This window comes from Haliotis rufescens, unplaced genomic scaffold (assembly GCF_023055435.1).
Source record: "Haliotis rufescens isolate VD_foot unplaced genomic scaffold, xgHalRufe1.0.p SCAF_7, whole genome shotgun sequence".
Classification (NCBI taxonomy): domain Eukaryota; kingdom Metazoa; phylum Mollusca; class Gastropoda; order Lepetellida; family Haliotidae; genus Haliotis; species Haliotis rufescens.
In genome coordinates this window covers 37,305,124-37,332,611 of record NW_025964361.1, presented here as the reverse complement: position 1 = coordinate 37,332,611, position 27,488 = coordinate 37,305,124, and the positions used below count along the sequence as shown (strand labels likewise).

At 38.5% G+C, this 27,488-nt stretch overlaps 1 protein-coding gene across 6 annotated transcripts in view; it reads right to left on the bottom strand.

Moving 5' to 3' along the window:
- The window catches only part of LOC124112939 (protein Fe65 homolog), a 126,535-nt gene that overhangs the window by 29,634 nt on the left and 69,413 nt on the right, over nt 1-27,488 (bottom strand). For all 6 annotated transcript variants that reach the window (XM_046473140.2, XM_046473139.2, XM_046473143.2 and 3 more), the window contains exons 3-6: nt 13,206-13,761; nt 12,638-12,794; nt 6,090-6,171; nt 2,012-2,127 (exon numbers count right to left, since the gene is read on the bottom strand). In XM_046473140.2, the coding sequence (XP_046329096.1) occupies nt 2,012-2,127; nt 6,090-6,171; nt 12,638-12,794; nt 13,206-13,761 (911 nt within the window). The remainder of the gene's footprint in view (nt 1-2,011; nt 2,128-6,089; nt 6,172-12,637; nt 12,795-13,205; nt 13,762-27,488) is intronic.

The following is a 27,488-nucleotide window of genomic DNA, read 5'->3' as shown; positions in this document are numbered from 1 at the left end:
AGGCATTCAAAGACTGTGGCTTAAACTAGCAATGTGGAAACTTAATTACAAACTTGTTGCCAACAATTCTGTAGAAGAAGCCAACAATTGTTCAAAGCATTTCTACGAATATTCCTGTCGACCAAAAGCCTGCAAACAAGTAATTCCTTCAAACGAACAATTATAACAAATAAAACTGGCTCTAGTCGAGAGTGGTAACGACAAATTAAATGATGGATTGAGCATGATGAATTGATATCTGAAGTTAAGAACAAACTTTGAAATTTGGCAATTAAAACAGCAATGTTTGTATTCAAAACAAAAAGTCGGAAAGATATTTCACATCTGAGAAAGCTTCTTGAAAACTCTTTGTCAAAAAAACTTTAATTGCACACATTGAGCCTCATTACCAGGCAAAAGGCTGAAAAATTTCCCTGCATCAAGTACAAAATCAATCTGTTATTACACCCCTGGCTTGAAAATGGTGACGATAAATTGCCGTTCTGAGCAACAGTCCTAATTTTACCCATGTCGTGCTGCAGCTATTATCAACAAAATACTGTTCCATAAACATCTCCGCAACGGCCATTACCCCATCGGCTGAGAGAAAAAGTTTTTATCTGACAAATATTTCAAACAAGGTGCTGCTGTTAAACCAAAACAGCACTGTTCCGAGACAGCATTGTGTAATTCAGCAGCGAAGGTTATTTTCGGCAAGAGCAGACCCTTACGACGGGTTGCGTTTTATCTTGGAATCCTTCTGTGTTTGGATTTGTCTTGTCTACAGAATCTAAGAAGGCATCTTTTTTTCTCATTAATCAAAGTGAGAGTGATACTTAAGAACATCAGTTTCAGACACCGTATTTCATGTTATCTGTCCTGTACTTTAAGCTCCTCAACGCTACCAACAACTAACATAGGTTTCTGTGGACCAAATTCTTACACGCGGATAATTATTAACTGAAAGATTGATAAACATCATAAAATTTGTGTTGATATTCACATAACATAGGTTGGAATAACGGGAATCAAACTTGCAGGGGCTGATATTTTGCCCAAGCCTATATTACTGGCAGTGCATGGCGGCAGCGGTCAAATTCCAGCAGTGGCGGCAGCGGTCAAATTCTGGCCAAACTTAACAGGGCTGGTAACGATGACTGAATGAAGTGGGGGTTGTGAGTTTTCAGGGACTATGTGTTATGAGGGGTTGTGAGTTGGGGCAGGGAGGGGGGGGGGGGATATCCAGTCCCTGCAAGTATCTTCTATATTTTTCATCATTGATACTCAAATCTGTCAACTGGATGTGTCGAATTCCCAGTTGTCTCAAACTCATTTGGGAGTCCCAAGCATCCAAATTAAGAATAATATTTCCCAGATGACTCTAACACAGTATGGATTAAGATTGTATTAATGGATCTATTACTCATGTCTGTTATTATCTATTATCAAAGTATGAAACCAAGACTTGACTACATGTAATAATCTCTCATGATCTTTGGTTTTCAGGAATTCACTTTGATGGTTGTCTCAAAACTTGTATCACACAAACTTTTTTCCAGGTTTCCATGAATTCAACACAATAAGGTTCGACTGTACTTTTATATTATCATGTCACTCAACTTTGGATTGTGTATCCTGTTAATAGAAACATATCTCTATGAAAAGTGGAGTAGTATATGTCACTCAACACCAGAACAGCAAAACTTCGGGAGGGTCTAGGGTTGACAAATATTCATCAGTCACTCATGTGTTTGGGGTGATCCACAGATTTTGAATGATTTATCAAACTATACATTTCAACTGCATAGTGCAGACTGACTTAGCTCATCAATATTCATCACATTCTCAAGTATTTTCAACATCATCTTGGATATTTAAATAGCATTTTCAACAGCACTCACATACATGACAAGACAAAACCATGTAGCTCCAAAGGACATTGAAATCATGTAACCTAACCAAATTTGCTGCAAATCAATCTTTTCAATGAAGGAATATAAAAATGTAACAGGTTGCCGAACTCCCTACTTACCGATTCACTTGCAATGGAGATGGATCTCAGTGTTGTTTGCTCTGGGGTCAAAGGTGAAGGTGGGTCACGCTGAATGGTTCCACTCTTGATATGCCAGTAGTAGGCCCCATCGTCATCTGGAAATACACAACAACATCTCATACAGCGAAACTCTGTCAGCTGGGGCTTTACTGTTTTTGACTGATGAAATTGTCTGTATTAACAAATTTCCTGACGCTGCACTCAGCAATATTCCGGCGAAATGACGGTGGTCTGTAAGTAATCGAGTCTGGACCAGACAATCCAGTCATTGACTTCTTGAGCATCGATCTATGCAGTTGGGATACGATGACATGCATCAACCAAGTCAGCGAACCTTACCACCAGGTCCCCCTAGTCGCCTCTTATGACAAGCATGGTGGCCATTTAAGGCAAGCATGGTTTGCTGAACACCTATTATAACCCAGATCTTCACGGGTGTATATAATCCTATGAAAGAATCTTGTGTTCTTTAACTTCTTTTGAGATGTATGTTGACATTCCTAACAGTAATTGTCGGGATGTCAGCACCATACCCATGTCCCTCAGTGGTAAACCTCTGAGACCTGCATCACTTTGAGCTTTCCTCCCACATAAAAAGGACATGCCGTGATATAACTGAAATACTGTTCAACGTGGCGTAAAACCCAACTCACTCACTCTTTTTTTCAACTCAAAGGAACGCATGACATGCAGAGTATGAAGATGCACAAATCTCTGATTGATACAGACATGATCTCCTCTGACTAGGTCACATACTAAGCCTTATCTTGAAAATATTCTGGGTCCATCAGAGATGAAAATTAAATTATTTTTATGTGTGCTGGTTCATTTTCCATCATAGTCGTCTGTATAAATACATTTTCTGTTTGATGATGAGTATTATTGAGGTAAGAAGTACCAGCTTTGATCCCAAGTATACTCGATCTGTGACAGTCTCTAGAGACCATTGTATCTTATATCAAAGAGGAAGGCTCCAAAATGCAAAATTAATGTTTACATTAAAAATTCAAAATTACAAAAATTATAATTCAACTTTTTTGTTTGAATGCTACATTGACACACTAACTACAGTATACAGCATTGACACTGAAACCCTACAGATAGCCTGAAGGAATAACTTTATACTTTAACACGAAATGGTATTAAAAACTTAAATTAACAAGTGACGTTTTTACGCACAAAAAAACGCTATCACAGCAGATCAAGCTACTTCACAAAAGCATTGCATGAATAATTTCATTTATAGAAAATTGACTTGAGGCTGCACAAGGTAAAATTTAATTTTTGTCCCTTTTAGAAATGGAAGTCAATAGTAATTTTGGTCTGAAAAGAACTTGACTAAATACAACTCCATGCTGCACTCCTTGTCACATGTAATGAATGCTTCCATTTTGGGCAACAGGAAAATGTCAAGAGGTATTAATGGACTCGCAAACTGTTTTCGAGCCTTGTTGAGAGTGCTTTTTGTTAGGGATATTATGCTAGGGCACTCTCTATGAAGATTGTCCCAATAGATGCTATGGCAATCTTAACAAAAATCTTTAACGTCCTGCAGTCTTTCAGACAAAAATCAAGAAAGCTTGATATTGCCAGCTTCAATTCTAATACCTGACTAGACTAACTTACACTGTTATGGAAACTTGGCACCCATGATAACCTACTAAATAAAATATTCTGAAGCCCATGTCTTGACTCAAAACAATATTGAGATTTATTTTACCAAGGATTGTACTCAATACTTCTTTAGTGAGTGCTGGGTACATACCAACTAGGGATCTTAACACCAACTTTATCTGTTGTTTAATGCCGCACTCAGCAATATTACAGCTATATGACGGAGGTCTGTACATAATCAAGTCTGGACCAGACAATCCAGTGATTGACATCATGAGCATCAATCAATGCAATTAGGATACGATGACATGCATCAACCATGTCAGTGAGCCTAACCAACCGATCCCCTTAGTCGTCTCTTACGACAAGCACGGGGTTGCTGAAGACCAATTCTGACACAGATCTTCTTGAATATCTTAATGCCTATTATTCAGCACAGATTTGTGATAGTCATAGCGCTAAGTGGACCTGGTGGACCTGGGCCCCGTTCCTCAAAGCGATCTTAGTGCTACGACTGTCATAAGTCTGTGTTAAAGTATGGGAGTTACGATCATCTTAGCACTAAGATCCCCTTGTGGAACTGGACCCTGGGCCCACCAACACAAGCGACCTTAGCTCTTCTAAAGTCTATGTCAGAGTATGGGAGTTACGATCATCGTAGCACTAAGATCAATTTGTGCAAGTGAGCCCTGGTCCCTGGTCTTGATTTTCATGACGCTCCATAAAAACCTCCCCACTGTCTCCAGGGCCTGCCATCCCCTGTAATAAATGAGTGGCCCCGAACATTCCAGCTCGACAGACATTTGTTCAACTAATACCCCTCATCTACTGCTGTCTCAACACCAACTCTACACCACATATCATCAACAGTGATCAATGAGCCTGAGATTTACCCCAAAAAGTTTGAACAAATTACCCATCACCAAACAAAAACATATGTGTCTTTTTCCTTCACTGAAGCAACGTATTGACTCTACTTTCAAAGTGTTTTCAGTAAACAAGCTACAAAGATGGGTCCCACTACTGATCAAGAAGACAATGGGGTGATCAATCTTGTCTCTGTACTATAGCGTAGTCAATTACAAAGAAGACCTTCGGGGGGAAAAACATTCTTCATGCCATTATTGAACTCTGGGGTAGCAGCATCCTATCTCGTTGTCAGTACTTCTATCACACTAGTTCATCTCAATCTCAAGGTCTGTGCATCAAGGGCAAGATTTTTTCAGTCTTGATAAAGACATAGGTTATACATTCGGGCCATAATGCTGAGCTGAGATTTTGAATTTGTTGATTTATCAAATTATCTGGCTATCTGATCGGATTCATTTTCCTTTGATGAAGACAATGATTGTAAACATGGTGGCTAAGTTTCAACACTTGGATTACACATCTAACACCAGCCTTTGGAAATCTCGGACTTTAGTGAGGTACAAATTGTATTGATCACTATGTCTGGTGTCACAAAATGATAAAACCTGTCTGGATGTATTGAATACTCCAAATAGCTGTTTCTAAATGTCTGTGCAGTGGCATAAATTCCATAAATACGACCAATAATTTTGTCATCAACTTCAATCAGGACAGTGAGTTGTGTTTTATGCCATTTTAGCAATATTCCAGCAATATCATGGCATAGGGACACCAGAAATGGGCTTCACACAATGTACCAATGTGCGGAATCCAACTTAGGGCTTCGGTGTGACAAGGCGACACACCATCCCCATTCTTCACATCCCCCCAAGAGTACAACATGTTGTTAGGAAGCTAACCTATTCTCTACCTGGATCTTCTTAGGTCTGGTATGGTAGTGTTTCATGTCTTGCCAAAAATGTCTTTGGAGATGGTAAAATGGTATTCTAATATTTCATGACAAGATAAAAGTGAGTGAGTTTGGTTTTACGCCGCTTTTAGCAATATTCCAGCAATATCACGGCGGGGGACACCAGAAATGGGCTTAACACATAGTACCCATGTCGGGAATCGAACCCGGGTCTTCGGCGTGATAAAGATAAAAGAGTCCTTTGTGGTGGTAAAATGGTATTCTTATGTTTCAAGCCAAGATAAAATTGTATGAGTCGGTCAGGGGACTAAAACAGTACGTGAGTTGTCTTGATAAAAACATATTTCAAGGTGGTAAAAAAATTCTAATATTTCATGCCAAGATAAAAATGTCCTTCATTGGTGGTAAAACGGTAATCTAAAATTTCTTGTCCAGATAAAAATGTCCCTCATGGAAGTAAAACTGAATTATAGTATTTCAAGTAAGGATAAAAGTGTTGTTCATGGACGTAAAATAGTATTTTAATATTTCATGTTCCAGATAAAAAATATCTGGAAAGAAATGTCCTTCAAGGGGGTACACAGTATGCTAGTATTTCATGTCTGGATAAAAATGTCCTTCATGGTGGTAGTTGGTATTCTAATACGAATCATAATTCCTCACCTTCACATTTTTCCCAGCCAGGGGGCAAGATCTCAGAGCTGCTTTCTTCCGACTCACTGGTACCAGACTCCTCTGTGCTTGCCTAATAGAAACATATCAATGAACATCAAAATTCCATTTTTCAAATTGTTAAAATCAAACATCTTAAATAACACTGAATTATTCATGAACACATAATCACTATCACTGAATGTTATCACAGAGTTGTTCATCAACATCAGACTCTGAACCACCCTAAGATCCTTTTCCCTTCGGGTAAACAATCCACATTACCAGAGACATAATTAAACATTAACAGTGTGAAAAGAATATGGTCCCCACCATTTGATTACTCACATCCTGATAATGTGAGTCTCACTTCATTTTGTAATGCAATTTTTGAATTCCTCGCCCACAACCTGTCCGAGAGCCTGAAATAGGCTAAGGTAAATATCATAATCAACATTTAAATTAGACTGATTAGTTTCCACGAGGGTAAATGTCCATCAAGGTTTTGGTCTGCTGCCCTTGGCACCATGCCTGGAATCCTCGGAAACATCTAAATCCCATTTAGGATAACAACAAATGACAGGAGCGTTAGTCGAGGTCTCCACAGACTCATTATGTCTGCTTGACAACGCACCGAGTCTAATTGTATTTAGATTCAATATTTCACTCAGGACATACAAAAACATGGCTATGTTCTTTAAGAACACATATATTGGTATCTACTGTTCCTAGTGCCATGTTCGGTTTCTCTTGAATAATGAGGTGTAATTGGTGGCGTTTGTGGATGATCCATGTCAAAAGATTTTCTGTTATTTCCTGAAAACTTTGTTGGTTTAACACACCTGGGTACTTTCTGCTAGAAGAAGTGTAAGTCCCTTAATGTGTCTTTGAAATAAATGAAATTGAACTCATTTCATTTAAAAGAGTTTCATGAAAAAGTTTCTAAGATTAAGGAAACTTCTTTAGATACTGGTAGGTGAAAATGGCAGCCATTTCAACAGAGTGTGAAATTAAGTTTTATCATTTACAAGATTTTTTAGAGGCATTGAAAGAACTCTTAGTAATTTACCAGTAAAAGCTGTTTGTACAAGTCCCACCGGCAGGGCAGGAGATGCTTACCCTTTTCGTAAAAAGCTGGTGTCAACACTGATTTTCAGAGATCTATTCATATAATCTTAACCACTATTTTGCACAGTGAAACCGATACAGACTGTCTGCATATCTCCTGAAAGTTACCATGATTACTGAGGAAAGTCATTTATTCCTGATGGTACCTTATGGTTATTTTATTTTCAAATATATGTAGTAAAAACTGCAAACAAAAAAAGCATGATACTGGAAGATATTATTCCTGGTAAAATACTAGTTTCACATACACTTTCTTCCTATCAGGGCACTAGAATTCTTTTCAGTTATCATACTGGTTGTTTTTTTAACTGATCACTGGTAGATCAGGGTTAAAATGGGTAAATCATCATGTCTAGTGGGGTCATATAGCAAATTTCACATTTTCATTCAACTATAATACCGTATTCGATGTAATAAGCGCCCAGGGCGCTCTCAAAATTAGAAATAGGGGGCTCTTATTAGAATATTATTTTGGTGAAAAAAAAACTGAGATGAAAGATAAATTTCGTGGCCTGAAATGTTTATGTATGATATATATATTTTTCCAAAATTAAATGCCCATAATGTAAGGGTGCTTATAACACATAAGTGCGTATTATATGCGAATAAATAAGTCTTGTGTACATTGATCAATCGGAAGGGGTGCTAATTGGGATTGTTCACTAGCCAATATCTTATCAAATGTCGCCGTGGGCGCTTATTAGAGCGGGGCGCTTATTACGTCGAATACGGTATCTCTTGTTAGTTCACCTGAAGCAATACGATATAATTTTTGATTATGCACTACACATGGAATTTTCCCCAAAACCTAAAACCCAAGAATGGGGGGGGGGGGGGGGGGGCGCATAATGCTCAGGGGGTGCACAATATACAAGTAAATATAGTAATTCTCTGATACTAAAATGAACTCTTTGAACTGTCCTGACTTAAAGTGAACTAACAGATCCTGTTCCCTTAAAAGTAATGGATTAGTTTGTCGTGTGTGGGGCAACAGTGATGGTCCAACGATCAGTCAGTACTGATGATTGACTTGTCGCCTTATACTGGGGCAATGATTCGTTTCATATTTATAATCAATGTCAATAATTGATTTTGAAAGAAAACTAATCAATATTAGTTTGAAAATTCAACCATTGCTAAAATCTTCAGGTAAAAGATAGAGTGAGTGAATATGGTTTTCGCCGCTTTTAGCAATATTCCAGCAATATCAAGGCGGGGGACACCAGAAATGGGCTTCACACATTGCACCCATGTCGGGAATCGAACCCGGGTCTACGGCGTGACGAGCGAACGCTTTAACCACTAGGCTACCCGACCGCCCCAGGTAAAAGATAGAGGGTAATTGACAGTACAATATTATAAGAATATAACATCATATTAAAATCATTATTTGATTTTCATCCACACCTGCCACACAATCTTATTCCTGACATCATTATAAGGATATACAGGTACTATAACTTCGTTGATAATGTAATGATTTGGAAAACTTAAAATCATATATAAAAACATGTCTTCTGACTAATGGATATCACCCATTACTGCTTCATGGGAACGATCCATTCAAACCTACAGTAAACTACAGTTATAACAAACTCAAGGGGACCACTAATTTAGTTCGTTGTAACCATAGTTCATTATAAGCATATATACAGCAAATGTTCGGACAAAAAAAACCAGTTCGTTATATCCGTCTGTTCATTATAAGCGTGTTCGTTATATACGTGGTTTACTGTATCACTAATGATAAAACCCAAACTGATTCTCAAAAAACAGTTATATTTAATCCCTGTTAATTCATCAAACATCCTACACAAATGAAATGTAACCAATTCTTTATCGCTATACGATGAATTGCTGGTCTAATTGTGGAATGCACTTCGTCTCCATCTGAAGCTTCACCAGAAGGTGATATTTCATAATCTTTGAGAAAAGGAAACACTTAAGACAAGATGTAGGGCACTATGTTTCAATTTGTCCTCTAAATCCTGGAACAGTTCAGCCAACACTTTCTTTAATAGTGACAGATCTGTCCTGAAATTTGGTCACAAAAACCTACGGCCATCCCCCAAAGTATGTCACATTCTTTTGAAGCAGTCTCGTCCTCTCTGTTCCTTCATACTGTTTGGGCCTTGCATTTCTTTAATTGGTTTACCAATCCTCCGACGAATAAAAGCGAAAATGGTGACAGAAATATAAACTGTATTGCAAGGCTTAAAACCTTTTGTAGTACTTTTTGATAATCATAAAATAATCTCAAAATATTTGACATTGACTGAAAAGTTGAAACAAAACAGCATCTGTCAGTACTTGAAAACAGAAACAATACAGACATTTCATACTCTGGTGTCAAATGAAAGATATTATTTAAAGTTACTGAAAGTTAGTTAAAGTTTATATTTCAATGTCGGGGCACTAAAACTCAAAGCCCCTCAGAAAATCTTGTTCATAGCAACTTTTTAAAGTCAGATAGCAATAAAACAAATTTATTTCAATAATAAAATTTGTACCCTTCAAGGAATCTAGGAATGAAACTTTCCTATATCATTTGTTCCACATGAGATCCTTTAAATTGGGAGCAAATTAACCAAAGATATAGCAACGGATGTTCAATTGTTTTCAGAAAAATGTGTGTAATTTCAAACAATCTTGAAAGCAGTTTAAAAAACTTTCCGAACATCAACATCTCCCCCCAAAAATGACTACAAATTTGTATGACACGACAGGTGTGCGAGAACAACTTCCTTTACACATACATGAACTTCCAAAAAACACTTTTTCTTTTAAAGTTCCAACCACTAAGCAGCCCAATCATGTACAAAGGCATCTACTTTGAGGTGAACTTACATGCACTAGATAATACGTTTTTTGTGCTACTTAACACCACTGGGACTGAATATAGTATTGATATTAGTCTGCAGTTATTTTGGTGGAAAGCAGGATCGAAGTAATAGTTAGCAAAATTCAATGCTCTGGTAAAAACTGAATATTATCCATTATTATGTTCCACGAATGTGTAAGAGAACTTGGAATGTGCGAGTTTAGAATAATGTGTTTCCTTCCACTGATTGAATGTAAAACAAATGGTAGAATGATGGCCTCTGGCTGTCAAAATTCTAATCGGTTTATGATTTGTGAAACTAAGCTAGACCTATTGTCTAGGATGATTAAATTGTAGGATAAGGTAGAACATTGTAATAAGTTTGATTATTTATCCAGCTTAAATAACAAGAAATATGTTTGAAAAAGATTTTTTATTCTTATTCCAAATTGCTGCTCTAGATTGCACAATTTGCAGTTTAGATGTTGAAATTATCATTGGAGGGGGAGAGAAAAGAGAAGCATGCCTCCGTACCACCTAGAGGGCTAAATCGCATTGTGATTCATGCCAATGTGTTTGACGCGTTGGGGGGGGGGGGGGGGGAAAGGAGAGAGAGAGAGAGAGAGAGAGAGAGAGAGAGAGAGAGAGAGAGAGAGATTTAAACACATGAAAAGCTTAAGTGTGTTGGGCTCCAAATTAGGGTTGGTTGGGAAACTGGAGAGACATACATTTGTTTTTTAGGCCTATCTCTATCTATCTCTCTATCATACATGAACATGAAACTTCTTGGCCCAGAAAGGCTTCCACATACAAATGCCTATAACTTGTGTTGTATACATGTAATAAGTTGTAGGAGTATCACGAGGGGTACGTGTGGCATAAAACCTAAAGGGGGACGCAAAAAAACACATGTACCCCTAGTGATACTGCTACAACTAAGTTATCATGTTTTAATATGACATAGTAAAAGAATTAAAACAAATTCAAAATTGACAGAAAACAGCTGTTCCATTGAACTAAGATTAACTTGTGTTATGTCAGGTGACTTTCACTGACTTGAGTAAAAGGCGTGATGAGTATAAAGGATTTATTCAGCCTATCAGAAATCTGGTTCGTGGCAGGGCATAAGGGATTTATTTTCCCACTGAGAAATTTATTTCCCTCCAAGGCAGGATACATAGTATTTATTAAGATCACGTGGACCAATTAGATCTCATTCTGACATGGAGGTATGATAAATTAATTTGTAAACACTACAATTAGACACTGTACATCTCAGTGGTTATTGAAACATCCCTTAATGACCAAAGAGACTGCCATCATCCGAGACATCTGTCATAAAACCAACGATTAAGTATATTCACTTCATGTTCCCGAGGATCACTAATTGATCCGATCAACACACTGCTCATGTCTAATCATGTGGAAATCAACAATTACGAGAAGGAAATTAACTACCCCCATAACCAGACTCTGCAGATTAATTACGATCAATTTGGTAAGATTAGATTAAGGCCATATGAGCTATTGTGGGACCAGTAATTTGTAATTGATGATTTGGGAGATGGTCATTCAGAAGAACAATAACATCTGTTCAGAAGACTGGACTGAAGGGTTAATCAAAGGACTAGGTATTCTTGGGGTAATTAACCATAACAATTTAGCTGTTGTTTGACATCTGCACTGAATATGAAAACATTCACAAAGTTGACCATCTTTTTTTACAGATTTGTCTGACATCTTTGCCTGTTGTTATTGAGTTATATGGCCCTCTGCCATTGATGAACAATTTGCCTGACAACCGTTGCCAGAAAACTGCCGGGATGTGGAATAATTATACAGATTTAAATTACAAAATATTTTCACTGTTCTTTATTTCAACTAAATTATTTCTGGAATGGAAAAAATGTCTAATTCCAAAAGCCAAACAAAAGTGAAACATAATTTACTCTTATATGGAGTGTTAAGACACACTGTCCTGGGCCCTCTTGCACAAAGCCATCTTTGCGCTAAGACTATCGTAAGCCTATGTTAAAGTATGAGAGTTACGATCATCTTATCGCTAAGATCGCTTTGTGCAAGTGGGCCCTGGTATGTATATGCAAACATAACAATGTGATGCATACCAGGGTATGAGAGAGAATCACACCAGTAACAACAGTCAACTTATATTTATAACCTAGGGTGGAAACAAAATTAACAAGGCAAATAAAAAATTTGTTCTTGAGATATCATCATCTGCACAGGAGGTAGGCATTACTTTGAAGTTGACCGATGACAAAGTAGACACAATTTATGGATAACAACTTCTTTAATACTGTAAAGGCGACGTTTCGGTATAGATCCCTATACCATTGTCAACCACAGGAGACCTAAGACAAAATCAGTCTTTGTAAACAATTAATACTGTCAGTCCCTAAATACATTAACCTTTTTGTCAACACTATTTTTAACTATGTGAAACAAACAAAAATCAATTTGTAGTAAATTGACTCTGATACGTGGTCATTTTTAAAAGGGTTTTGTATCAAAAGCGTTTTGGGCACAACTAATAATAAGGTAAATTAATTCAACACCATCATAAAGTTTGTTGATCATGTGAACATCTCACCTCCTCCTCTGAAGAATCTTTCTGGGGTTTGTCCACCTCAAGGTCATCCTCATTGACCGGTCCCGACACATGACTCACGCCATCGTCTGAGCGGGCGTCCGACTGGATACCACTGTCATTGGAGTCAGGGGAGTTGATCATGGTGCTCTCCTCGAACCTGAACAAGCAGCAATGAATGAGAGTGTCAGGTTCAGTCTTATTTCAGAAAAACTACAGCTATATGAGGCAGGGAACACCAGAACATGCTTTTGACATTGAAACATTATGCAATCTGACCTGGGTCATATACTCTTGAAAATCACCTAGCTCCTGTGATTAGTAACCAAATTAAGTTGAAATTGTTTCTTGAATGATTACTTTTTAAAATAATTATGCTTGTCATAGCCTCTTTTCTTTTTCATGGTGCAGAAATGACTACCCAAATGTGAACAGTTTCTTTTAGTCTAAGATTTAGACCAAGAAAACAAGTGATCAGGATTTACTGAAAACTATTCAGCTCAAAAACTTTAGCTCACAAACGTGTGAAAACAAATCATAGAGACATTTGGGGATAAGGCACAATTCTTACTTTTCTTCAGGAGGTTTTTCTTCCAGGGGGGTTTCTTCATCTTCCACAACATCCAAGCCATCATCATGACTGTCAGGACTGTCTATTTGTGTGTTCTGCCGCTCACGTGCTTTGGCCTCCAGAAGGGAGTAATACCCCATGAACCCCTTTGGCTTGGCAGGGATGTTGGTGTAACAGGTGACCTCATCGTCCTCCTTGATCTCGCTCCCTTCCAGCAGGTCATCTGTCTCATCAAAGTGGCGACGCCCATACGTCTCGTCGTCGCTGTTCTCATCGCTGTCGGGCGAGTTCAGCTTATCCAGAATGAATGTTTTATCCGGGGAGAGGAGTTTCACAGGGCTGGTGATGATGCCCATGTCGGATAAGTCCATGTTTGCATATTTCTTCCGGTTCAGGGTCACCTTGGTGTCGGTGAGGGTAAGGTTCTTGTCGTTCTCGCTATTGACGTTTTCATCCTGGCTGTTGTTGTTGTTGTTATTGTTGGACAGGTTGGAGTTGAGACGATCTTCAAAATGGTAGTTGGGGTTGGCAAAACTCAGATAGGTGGCATCAGAGTCTGAAAATAAACCAGTTCAATGAAGCTTCATACCAACACCAGCATCCTTGTCTTATCCTATATGAGACTAATAGCCTGAAATAAAGTAAGTTGTTCATCTTTGTTTATCATCCTTTGGCTCTGCTGTAAGATCTGAATTCTCTGGAGAAGATCAACCTTAAGAGAAATAATGCATCCCTAAAACAACATCGTGATTATCGTGGAATACCATTTCATTATATGAATATCTGCCTGGAAATTGCTGAAGGGCATGCGAAAAAGATGAATATATTGAACATGTTTTTTCCCTAGTTCTGACAAGATGGAATAAAAAGCAAACAGAAAAATGTTAATGTCTGCTGGTATGAATCTGACAAGACATATCTGTGACAGTTCCTTGAGGGAAGAAACATGCATCCATTATTTTTTCAAACGATTTCAGTGTAACCAGTTTTTGAGCATGAAGAAAGGGATATTCGATAAAAAACACACATCAACTTTCCAACATGAAGAAAAAAAACCAACCTAACTATATTAAATGAGCTCCATCAAGAAATCAGAGGGCAGAGCCAAAATGAATCTTTGAAAGGTGTAAGTGACACCATTGACAGCACCCCAACTATACCAGCTAATAAAGAAACTCATTTCGTCTCCTCAATTTTGTCCTTCAACTGCAAAAATTCATGATCCCTAAAGATTGATTTTTTCAAATCAATACTGCACCATCCCGAGGTGTGCTTGCAACATAGATAATAGGAAAGCAAAGAGCCCTAAGTAGCTATGATTACCATATGCATATCATAGTACGCAGAAACGTCTATCGTGAGCATTGATAACATATTTTTTTAAAAGGAAGGCAATTGACAGATTACACCAGTGTTCAGATAAACGCTTGCCCATACACCTGTGGCAGGTAGATCTTGTCCCAGGCCCGTAGTTTTAAATTTGTATGGGCCCTTATGGCCTGCTTTAATTTCGTGTCTTTTAATTTTCACAATAAGCTTTTTAATGGGGGCCTGAAGAGTTTAGTCAGGGCTTACAGCTTCTAAAATCTGTTGGTACTGAGGCAGCCTGGCATTTCTTTAAATTTCAAACTCTGAATTCGTCACGGTAATGTTTTTCTTTCCCCATGTCCACCATTCTTATAAGAACTTGGGTCAAGTGTCAGGTCACTCTGCCACAAACGTGACTGCAATAACATATGGCTTTTCGACACAGCTATCGAAACAAGCTGACCAAAAAAAGAAACACATCAAAGGCCCAACCAGAGTGCTGGTGATGAGAAAGTTTGGCTCTATTTTCATACAGACAGATGCCGTTGATAATAAATGACACTTTAAAATGAATCCTTTTGGACAACGATGGATTTCCATTCCAATTTAAAGAGCACAACTGATTCATCTGAAAATGGGTAATCCTAAATCACTATTCTCCTCCAGTTTATTTCTCTATTTTCAATGATTAATGAACTTGATATTTTCCCCCTGTCCCTCACTCCATCAATCATAACATCCTACCATCGAACCAAAGCAAAACAAATCTCTAACTGAACAGAAGAGTGTTTCTCTTATATCCTTCTCAGCCTGCTACAGCGCCAATTTTGGTTTTATTCCCTTTGGTCACCTTTGGCTATTTAGCCAATAGACACAATTTCTGATAACACGAGCGTGAAACCCAGTGCGTAAGCGCCGATTGGTCATTTATAGCCAAGAGCGTGAAATTGCTCACCTTTAGCGATGGCGTAATAGACAACAGGTCGAACGAAATGACAAGTTGAGTGTTTCTATAACGACACTGCAGGACTTATTAGACCATTGGATGACTCACAGAGTCAGATTACATTTAACCCTCTATGGTTTATAGGCTCCTGAAGGAGAGAGGGATTAACCATGTGACAATAAAAGTCACTCAGTCACAACTAATGTGTCACTTGTCCTCAAAGAAGTATGATGACCATGGAATTGTGCTTCATGAGATCTCCACAGCCACTTCAGAAGCTTTTGTGTCTTGATGATTGCAAGGAAATGCAGAAACTTCTGGGCAAGCTATCGGCATTCAAATTTTGCCTTTCAGTCTGTAATTTGAATTTCATGGTGCAGTGACAGAATTTATGCCATTCATGAAAAAGCAAAGAAGAAATAAATACACAAATGAGTGAGTGAGTGAGTGAGTGAGTGAGTGAGTGAGTGAGTGAGTGAGTGAGTGAGTGAGTGAGTGAGTGAGTGAGTGAGTGAGTGAGTGAGTGAGTGAGTGAGTGAGTGAGTGAGTGAGTGAGTGAGTGAGTATGGTTTAACGTTACTTTGAGCAATATTCCAGCAATATTACAGCAGGGCAACCAGATATGGGGTTCACATATTGTACCCATGTCGGGAAACCTGGGTCTTCAGCATGATGAGCGAATGTCTTAACCACTAGACTACCCGACCGCCCCAATACATTAATGAAAACAAACTTTCTTCCCGAGAGTTTTAAGCACAAGAAGTAATGGTTGGAATAGGGATGGGACTTTCAGACATTATCAGAAACAATGGGTGTGCAATGAAAGCAACAGTAAATCTGATATGAAAATGTTTTGAAAAAGAGGAATTCATAGATGTCCCTTTAACCACATGGAAGGTCTTCTGCCTGTCCACACTTGAATGAGTGAGTGAATTTTGTCATGCTGCAGTTACCAATATTTCAGACATGTTGACTTTCGGTCAGGTGAGCTAGAAATAAAAGTAATTACCAAAAGTAAAAGTTCAGATTCAGTTTTAATCACAACAATTTCAATAAACCATGCATCCACACAAAGAAGCATTGAAACCAATCTGACACATAAGAACAGAATTGCAGTAAACCCAAACAGACATTCTGCAATGAAAAAGGCCTGTGTTACGGAACAAGTCATCAAAAGCGTATAACATTATCAGAAATTGACACCAAAATGAAGCTAAATCACATCTAAATGCCAGCTGACTGTTTTTAAACCTATATTTGTCTTGGCATGGATATACAGCCTGTCGTAATAACTCATGTTAACTGTCAAGGTTGTGGCCAATAATGTCAGAACAGGCCCACTCCAACACAGGACAATCTCATCAGGGCTTATAATGTAGGGCCAGACCTAGACCAGTCTGCATCACTGGGTAGCTTTGTGAGCTTCAGCTGAGATGCTGATCTAGCACAGGGCTTGCAGGCAATATTACATTTTTCCAAACTGACAAAATGTCATTAAGCACATAATTATCCTGTTCAATTGTGTGGACAAGCAACTCATTTAGGATTCACATGCATTCATACGCAAAATTGTTAGAATTAAGGATAGTGTTGAGATTAGAGGAAGGCTCCGTCGACAGAAATTCTGCAGCTCTACTTCCTTGGCAATGTTGAAGTAGCTGAGAAAAATTAAAAGAAAATGGTTAGGGAGGAGAAGATGTGAATGAGTGAGTGAATAAGTGAGTGGATTTAATGCTGTTTGAACAGTATTCTAGTTTTATCCTGCCTTCAGTTAGCTTAATGTAGGCGGTAAGCCCGAAGTGATGCACATCTCAGATATTTGCCAATGGTGAAACCAACGAGCATGGGTATTGTGCTGACAAACATAGAAACATAATCAGGGCGATCCGGGATTTGAACCCACAATCATAGGTTCCTGGTGTTCCTAAAGGCTGCAACTCTGCATAGCAAATTGCGGCACATTAGATGTCTGGGCCACCCCTGTCCCGGTTATGTTGATGAAGATGGAGTGAATGACGGCGATGATCTCGAGGGTGGAGATGATGATGATGATGGTGATGGTGGAGGTGGTTATATTGAAGATGGAAACAATAATGTTGAAGTGATGATAATGGTCATGATGTTGAGGGTGGGGATGGTGATGAGGGATGAGATTGATGACAGTATTCATGGACGCCGTGATATAACTGGAATACTGTTAAAATTTGGAATTTCACTGTTTGTATTGAGATTACTGCCCAAGGTCTGATCTTACCTCAGACAGCATAGTGTATTCGACAAGTGAGTGAGTGAGTGAGTGAGTGAGTGAGTGAGTGAGTGAGTGAGTGAGTGAGTGAGTGAGTGAGTGAGTGAGTGAGTTCCAGCAATATCACGGCGGGGGAAACCAGAAATGGGCTTCACACATTGTACCAATGTCGGGTATCGAACCCAGGTCTTTGGTGTGAGGAGTGAACACTTTAACCACTAGGCTACCTGACCGCCCCCCGCCTGTCTTGAAGTATAAGGGGTTACAAATAGACAGTCAAAAACTGACAATTGGGATTTTGAAATGGTTATAAAGTCATTGTTTTGGTAGTTTTTATTTACTTTAGTGATGTTGTTGAAGGCACCTTTCCAAGAGCTTTCCATATATCCATAACACATGGTATGGTTTAAAAAATGGATCACTTGACCAACCCTTAATACATTATGGTGGGAAATTATGATTGAACCCTGTTTGGAGGAAATACATGACAAATGATCATGTAAACCTATTTTGTTCCTATCTGGGAGTGACATAATGTACTTTACCACAACGATAATGCCTCAAAATAACTCTTGAAATCCCCAAAATGGTTTTAAGGAATCCACCAACAGCTGCTCCAGCTAGCAAAAAGGACACAACTCTGCACAGTGAGAAGCACAGAAACAATATAAACTGTCAACACAGGAGAATAACCAGCCTAGATTTTCTGCCAAAACAGGTTCCATTTGACGTACAAGGCAAATAGTTGTGGAAATGATATGAATGGACCACTGACAATCAGTGATAACACCAGGTGCTCGTGAAAAGGGTAAGCATGGAGCATCCGCCATTCATACAATTTGCATAAGAAATTCACAATAAATCAACACCACGGCCAAAAACACCTGGTACATTTCTTTACATGTCAAAAACAAAGATGGCTGGCATGAAACTTGTTCCAAATAAGCTTCAAGCTTCCCTTTGCCATTTCAGCTGTCATCCAGAAGGCTAATGACCACAAAAGTGCCAGCCATTTTGTTTTCAGTGAGTGACAGGCTGGATGAGACAACTATTTACATCATGTTACAGCCAAAGAAAGAATCCCACTCTTGATCCCGAAACGACAAGAAAACGGTAAGCATGCTGGTCGCCCTGCTGCCCACTTTACAGGAATCAATGGTGACTCTCAGATGCAAGTGTCACTGTTAATTAGCAGATCACGTTTAACAACACAGGCGCATAAACTACTGATCAATTGAAAATTCTTCATTTAAATTACCTCGAGTTTCTATGGGTTAAATGGACACACAAATAGCAAGCTGACTGCATAAAATGATCAAATTTAACTTTTTTGAAAATATAGCTGTACACAAGAAATCACAAACACAAAATACATTATATGACATATTGTTTTTTTTAAAATGCTTAGGATGTAGTCTGAAAAATTAGTAGAACACTGTTTTTGTGCAACTTGGTGTTCTGTGTAAGTTGTATGGGGATAAATACATTAGATATAGGTGGTTAGATTTTTATTCTGACAGTCTCTTGATAAATAATATAGGAAATATAAAAATGTATTAAACAGCACACACACACTGTAATATTTTGTATCTTTTCTTCGAAATTGTACCAGGGGCCCGTTCCACAAAGCGATCTTAGTGCTATGATGGCCGTAAGTCTATGTTAAAGTATAGGAGTTATGATCATCTTAGTGCTAAGATCGCTTTGTGGAATGGGGCCCAGAACTCTTCAAGACTCAAAGTATCTATTTATGAATAATACTGTTGCCACAAATCTTATCACCAATCTGAATGCAAAAGTACAGCATGTGATGTTCTACTGTATCTAAATCATTGCTGGAAAAATAGACAAACATCCTTCACTGTCTTTTACAAACACTTCTTTTAGTTTCTAGTTTTGCCCAGGGGCGACAGACATGTATATTTAGAACTCCCTGCTATTATTTGCTTATTATTTCTTTTACTCACAATTGATAAGAAAGGTGTGTTTTTCTCTCTAATGTGTGGGCTGGATTTTTTTTTAGAGAAAATAGATGAAAACAGAAAATATAAGTCCCTCATTCACTAAACAATAAGGATTTAAAATTCACAATTTCCTGGTTTCTGAAAGTGTGTTTATTCTCTTGTATAGTCATGTGCTATACACCGAAAACAAAACCTTAACTGTATATATTTACAGATAATTATTTTATCAATTGGCACTAACTGATACTGATCATAAGGGTGTAAAAAGGACATCCATTACAATGATGCCCCTGTCACCTCCAGCCAATTCCATTACAATGATGCCCCTGTCACCTCCAGCCAATTCCATTACAATAATGCCCCTGTCACCTCCAGCCAATTCCATTACAACAATGCCCCTGTCACCTCCAGCCAATTCCTTTACAATGATGCCCCTGTCACCTCCAGCCAATTCCTTTACAATGATGTCCCTGTCCCCTCCAGCCAATTCCTTTACAATAATGTCCCCGTCCCCTCCAGCCAATTCCTTTACAATGATGTCCCTGTCATCTCCAGCCAATTCCTTTACAATGATGTCCCTGTCCCCTCCAGCCAATTCCTTTACAATATAGGCCCCGTCACCTCCAGCCAATTCCTTAACAATGATGTCCCTGTCACCTCCAGCCAATTCCATTACAATGATGCCCCTGTCACCTCCCGCCAATTCCATTACAATAATGCCCCTGTCACCTCCAGCCAATTCCATTACAACAATGCCCCTGTCACCTCCAGCCAATTCCTTTACAATAATGCCCCTGTCACCTCCAGCCAATTCCTTTACAATGATGCCCCTGTCACCTCCAGCCAATTCCTTTACAATGATGTCCCTGTCACCTCCAGCCAATTCCTTTACAATGATGTCCCTGTCCCCTCCAGCCAATTCCTTTACAATAATGTCCCCGTCCCCTCCAGCCAATTCCTTTACAATGATGTCCCTGTCATCTCCAGCCAATTCCTTTACAATGATGTCCCTGTCCCCTCCAGCCAATTCCTTTACAATATAGGCCCCGTCACCTCCAGCCAATTCCTTTACAATGATGTCCCTGTCACCTCCAGCCAATTCCTTTGCAATGATGACCCTTTCATCACCAGTAAATTTCAGCTTCACTTCAGCCCAACCCAGCAGACAAAACTCTGAACACTGTTCACAAACTTGCTGGTCTTTGCTTACAGAGTGAACAAAGGTAAGTATTCTTTACATTGTTTTCGGATGTATTTGAAGAGCGGACCATACCCTTGATGCCTCGGTTACTCTTCAAAAAGTCCCGGCAAATTTGCTCTTGTAAATCAGGCTTGTCCAAGGACTCTCAGGAAGAAAGGTGTTAAAACCTAATTATTCATCCGTTATTTGAGATGTAATCAGGAATTGACAGAAACGCCTTCATGATGGACAGCCATGGGCATTTGATGACCAGGTCACTGCCGAAAGAGCGTCCATTTCTCAACAACCACTTCGACCTTCCATCGTCTTGACAGATCACAGCTTCAACTGCCTTTAATAAAGAGAAAGATTGGAAGCCCTCCACCCTTTGCGAGATTGCTTCTTTAATAATGGTCACCATGAGGTTACAATGGATGGCACGGTGTGCAAGCAGGCGGCGATTCCTTGGGGAAAAGTGTGTCGGGTGAAATCAAACAAGACGAATGAGGGAGGGACAAGACAGTTTGGAACGAGTGAAGACAGTTTGGAATTGACTAGTACAACGGCTGACATCACCACCAGCCAATCAGGTTACAGCACTGTTGCATCTTCTGTACCTGTGGCTTGACAAACATTGAAATCAATACCTTCGTAGTGAGCCAGAAGCCTTACGATGCCCTTCAGCCTGTGACTGAGCAGAATCTGTTTTGGAGATTGACTTTCACTTTCGGTGGTATTATTACAGCCTTGAGTGACAATAAACCAACCTGTGCACCTCTCGCGCAATTCTCATACATGACTAGCGAGGCATTTGGACGAAATCCACAGTGGCGGAATCGAAACTGCTTGCGTCCCTAAGGGGCTCTAAGTAATGAATGCTTGAAAATTACTGCGGGATGGAGGCAGCGCAGCGAGACGACAGGATCACGACATAAATTGCATTAAACACCCTCTGCATTTGTGAGTAAGCTCCTGCAAGATGTATTCGGAGGAAGTTTAAGAGCTTCAGCTTGTGAAAAAGAAGCCCCCTGCATGAAAAAGAGGAGTATCGATAACACTGGACTGTTTGAAATGCTCTTAACACGACTCAGATTGTTCGTGTTGAAGAAAAAGAATCCTGATACTTGGCTCACACAGGATTAAACTGATATTCTTGTTTCTGCAAATATTGGGAGAATTACATCAGCCTTATGAATCATAGAATAGACTCAGAATCAATAAGGATCTTAAGCTATAGAAATCAGTAAATGTAATAAGAGCACATTTTTCTGGGCCTTCTTCCTGGCAAGATATTAAGGGGGGGGGGGGGGGGAGACACTTTAAGAAATGGAATGGATTACTACAAAACCATGTACATTTGAGAAGTTGTATGGAGGAACAATTTTTTTGTTCTATGAAATAAGTTCCCAATCTTTGTTGTCTATATTGTCCTCAGAAAAACCTGAATGCCTTATAGAAGATCTTTGGAGACATAAAAGTCTCTGATGTAGTATAGTGGCATTATGGGGGGGGGGGGAGATGACAATACTGTCGATCTATCATGTAGTGGGAGTTCTCAATACAAGCAAATATAAAATTATTATTTTCACTTGTCTAAGAAAACTGCAATTGTAACTTTCCATTCAGTCTTAATCGTACACAACTTTCAGCAACTTTCGCCAGTAGTCTGAAGCCAGAGTCTAGTTAAATTCTGTTTGATCCAGTAAACTTAGCTAATAATAGTCCACATGATAACACTAAAATCTACTGAAAATGTTGCTAAGATCCAAGTTCAGGCAAGTAGTGGAAAATGTTTTTACCATAGATTGCAACATTCTGTAGTCTTGACTTGACACAATGATACTGGAGAAGAAATAAATTTATAATTTCTTCAACTTGCAAATGCAATTGAATTTATTTACTCATTAACATCAAAACGATTACATCTTTCTGAACAAACACAATCCTATTAACATCAAAGTAAACAAACTCTACCTGAACCTCATCAACAAGAACAACCTTCAAAGCTGAAATATCCTTTTTAAAAAACATTCTCATACCCAAGTTCTTCACTTAACTGCCATCATTGAAGGCATTTCTATGGATGCAAATAACCCTTTTTCAAAGAGTCAATACATGGCTACAAGGACACTCTCAAATCAATTACTAATTCCCTATTTCAGGGGAAAATCACTAGATATGGTATAAAACATTACTGGAAATAATTCTAGAATACCCTTCATCCAATTTACCACACAGTTCTTGTGGAGAAAGTCTACAGTTCAAATATGTGACTTTCACTGCAGCTAACAATATCGATTAAAAATAACTTGATTGCTGACAATCATATTCTGTTAATACAAATTTATATCACACAACTGTGCTAAGATTAATATTTTAGTAGTGTGATGTATTTTACATGGAACCTAATAATAACTTCCTGAATTCAGTGCCTGAGATGTGCATGGTTCTAGGGAATAGGGAAGCTGTTTGCATTTATCTGCAAAAATCCCCCGAAGCAGTCCTGTTACCACCATTTCCTCAAAGCGCTAAAGTCTTAATGACCAACATTTACATCCAGTTCAAAAACATTACATTCATACATTGAGCGTAATCATGACAACTCCTTAAAATCCAACAGTTACCAAAGTCTCAGGATTGGACAAATACTGGCAGATACAGCCATGTTTCACAATAACCTCAAAGATGATCTTGACCTTTGATGGAAAGAGCACCACTGATACATGAGGTAGAATTTGTAAAGATACATGCAAACATCAAGTGTCATGCCTGTACAGAGGTAACCCTGACTGATAAACTGGTAATGACCTTGACATTTTACTTATTTCCACTTGAACCTTTTCAAAGCAGGGCCCCAGCCTAGAGAAGGTATATATACCAAGTGTAATGATACGTTCATTAAAACGTTCTGAGAAAGAAAAAAAGAGAGAAGAAAGTTGTGGTTCTGAATGTTTTTGTTTAAGAGTAACCTAGAATGTCAAAAATCTTTGTGTAGTCATTAGAAAAAAATTGACAGAAGCAGCACGGGTAAAATTGGAAAAAAAACACCTAAAAGTTGTTCATTAACTTATCCAAAGTTCCAATTGTACAATAGATTCTGTTTTGTTTGTCTATTGTTTAATGCCACAATAATCCATCCATCCATCCATGTTAGTTATCATAACCCTAATGTTAAAAGATTTAGGGGTCTCCAGATTAAACAAAATATCAAGGAGAAGACCTGAAGGACCCCAGGACTCCCTTAATTCTGAACACTGAATGTTCTCCCGTGATTATCACAGGCTTTAAAGTTCAGGGATAGAAATTAGCACTAGCCCGCCAGCATGGACCAGGCTTGTTAATGAAAGTATCCTAAGGGCTAGTACAATTTCAAACAATTTGGGGGTTTTGCTATATGTTATCACTATTGGGGCTAGTAGACTTTCTTAGTTTATTTTTAGCCCTGAAGTATTCACCATATTTAACCATTTTTCTCTCCAACACTGAATACCTATCACTTGAAACAATATTTAGAAAATTTATTTTCGTTAAATAACCCTTTTTGTTAATTTTCAATTTATTGAATTGATGTCTACTTTTAACCATGTGAGTGAGTATGGTTTTACGCCGCTTTTAGCAATATTCCAGCAATATCACAGCGTATAACCATGTGCAAATGGCAATGAACTTATCACAATATAAAAACACAAACTTTTTTCAGCCAAAGGGCCATTACACCCTTATTGGGGTGTACTCCTGAAACCATGTCTTAAATTGAATTTGTAAGAAATCCAATCATTTTGCAAATCTAATCAAATCTTAGTAACTGAACAATATTCAAATCCAAGTTTTTGGGTAAATGATTCATTTCGTCACTTTTCCCCCCTCAACAGCACTATATGAATTGGTTTGTTTCCCTTCCCCATAAAAAGAGAGTGACATGTTTCTTCAGATATAGATTTTTCATGGAAAGAACACACACACTTAAATCTTAAGTGTCAGAATTCAAATTGGAAAATTTGATTATCTATGTACACGATGGTGATTTTTTTCATTTCCCTGTTTCGTACAATATGATATGAAGATTAACAATATTATCAGCAAGAAATTCAGCAGAGATTGCAGAGCCAGTCTGGGCAATAGATCAATACAACAAGCAGCGAAGGCATACAATTTCAAGATTAAACTCCAGGAATACTTTTATGTAAAAAATAACAAGAATACTTTCAAATGATAAAAAAGCTTCCAGTCAGACATTATATGAGTAAGACAACAGACATCAATTGATGAGCATACAAACTGTGGATGAGAAGTATTATGTATTGATGTGTACAAGATCACACCAGCTCTGTGGAATCAAAGGAGTAGGGTAGTCTCATGGTTAAAGCGTTCGCTTGTCGTGCCGGGGACCCGGGTTTAATTCCCCACATGGGTACAATGTGTGAAGCCCATTTCTGGTGTCTCCCGCTGTGATATTGTTGTAAGATTGCTAAAAGTGGAGTAAAACAATACTCACTCACTGTGGAATGAACACATACTGTTAAGTATTTACTAATGTCACGAGGTGCTAGTGAAATGGTGTTTAACATCATGTTCAATATTATTGAAGTCATAAAGTGACGTGCATGCCACGTTTTGTTTGTTTGTTCGTTGTTTAACGCCACACTCAGCAATATTCCAGCTATATGACGACGGTCTGTAAACAATCATGTCTGGAGCAGACAATCCAGTGATTGATATCATGAGCATCAATCCACACAATTGGAATACGATGACAAGCATCAACCAAGTCAGCGAGCCTGACCACCTGATTCCATAAGTCGCCTCTTACGACAAGCATAATTGCCTTTAACGGCAAGCATGAGTTGCTGAAGACCAATTCTACCCCGGATCTTCACGGGTTTGCATGCCACATGTGTGCCACACAATAGTGCCAGTTTCTTAATACTGGCCCACAGAGATACCATGCCACAGTTTAACATGGTTAACCCACTGAGACACAGCATAAAGACTCTAGTCAACCAGTCTTTGTCTTATCTGGTTAATGTTGAGCACAAGGCAGGGTAACATCATTTAGCATCTTTTGGTACAAAGCAGGCAGGGATCGAACCTTCCGTTGTCCATGCAAATGCTCCATCCTTTAGTCCACAAAGGTACAACTAATATCATGGCCAATAGTCACTCCTTTCATAAATGAGTATTTGTGTTTTATGCAGCATCTTATTTTATGCACAGAATGTAGGTGCATCCTTGATTAACCAGTGTATTCTGTCTCCATTCTATTAATGATAAATACATAATAACTGAATCACCCGTAGATTGGGAGGAAACGTGTGCACAGCTGATTGCTATTTCCGGCAAGTTTACGAAAAATACACACAGTAATCTTAATCTCTGCATATAAAACAATGCCTTGGAGAGCAGGAAATACATTTCAAATGGTAAATCATCATATCTTGTGATGTTTTATATCCAATTTCATACTTTACTGACCAAGTTTGTTATACCTGTTTATTCACCTGAATCAGCTGAAGGGATACGATGTGGGGGAAGAGAGAGACTGAGAATCTGATGTCACTTCCGAAACAAAGTTTTGTTGGTGAATGTGTCCAGGATATTTATCATAATAGAATGGAGATATACCACAATGGATAAACAAGGATAATGTGTGTGTTTTGTAGCTTTTCCATAATAGAAACAAACCGATAAAAACAAGTCCTATTTTCTTGATCATGGCTATATATACTACTCAACAGTTGCTAAGGACCATGCGCTTCACTGAGGATGACTATTTTGATCCTAAGCAAATGTTGAGTAGTATAGAGTAAGCGATATATCTCAGGTGCCAGAAAGATTGGCTCTCCACCAGCTCAACACATTAGCCAAGAGACAACTGGCTGCCAGGCTCAGTGTTCGGTTAAGCTTTTGTGAGCATAAAATCAGTTGCCTTTAGACCAATTTACTCAAGTCTACCCTCAAGATTGAAAACAGCAGAGCAGACAAAACAAGAAATTCCTCTAATTTCAACACGGTTGTGTGAAGAGGATCAATTTCGATACTATGCAGTGTTTGGAACTAGTGGACGCAGGAATGTAGGGATGGGCTGGGAAAAGGAGGAAAGAGGGGGGTCCTTGAAATTTGCTTCTGTAGTATTTGAATCTAGGGATCCCTAATGTCCTAAGTTTACATACAAGGGCACTGACAAGGTCCCTTGACTCTCACGCTTAATTTCGAACATTGCTATGTGGCAATGTTGACAAAGGAAACTAACCCGTGAATAAAGGAAATTGATACAAGTTCTTCAAAGGTCAGGGTATCAAATTAATGAAAGTAATAGGGGATCTAGTTTAGTCTAGAATCCTACAACAATTCCCTGACACCATAAGGAATTAAAGATTCTTTTGAACTTGCAACCAAAGTAAAGAATTTATCGGCATGGATTAACGTCTTCAAGAACCAATTCTGTCGTGATTATGAAACTGAAATGCCAAATGTCTGTTCAACATTGTTTGATTCTCATAGAACCAACATCCATTTGACAATAATTACATAAAATCATTTTGTTCCATAATCATATTTTCTAATTCCTTTTGGGACCAATAAAAGGAAGAAATGGACAAGGGAGAAAGAAAGGACTTGCTGTTGAAATCTTCAGATCCTG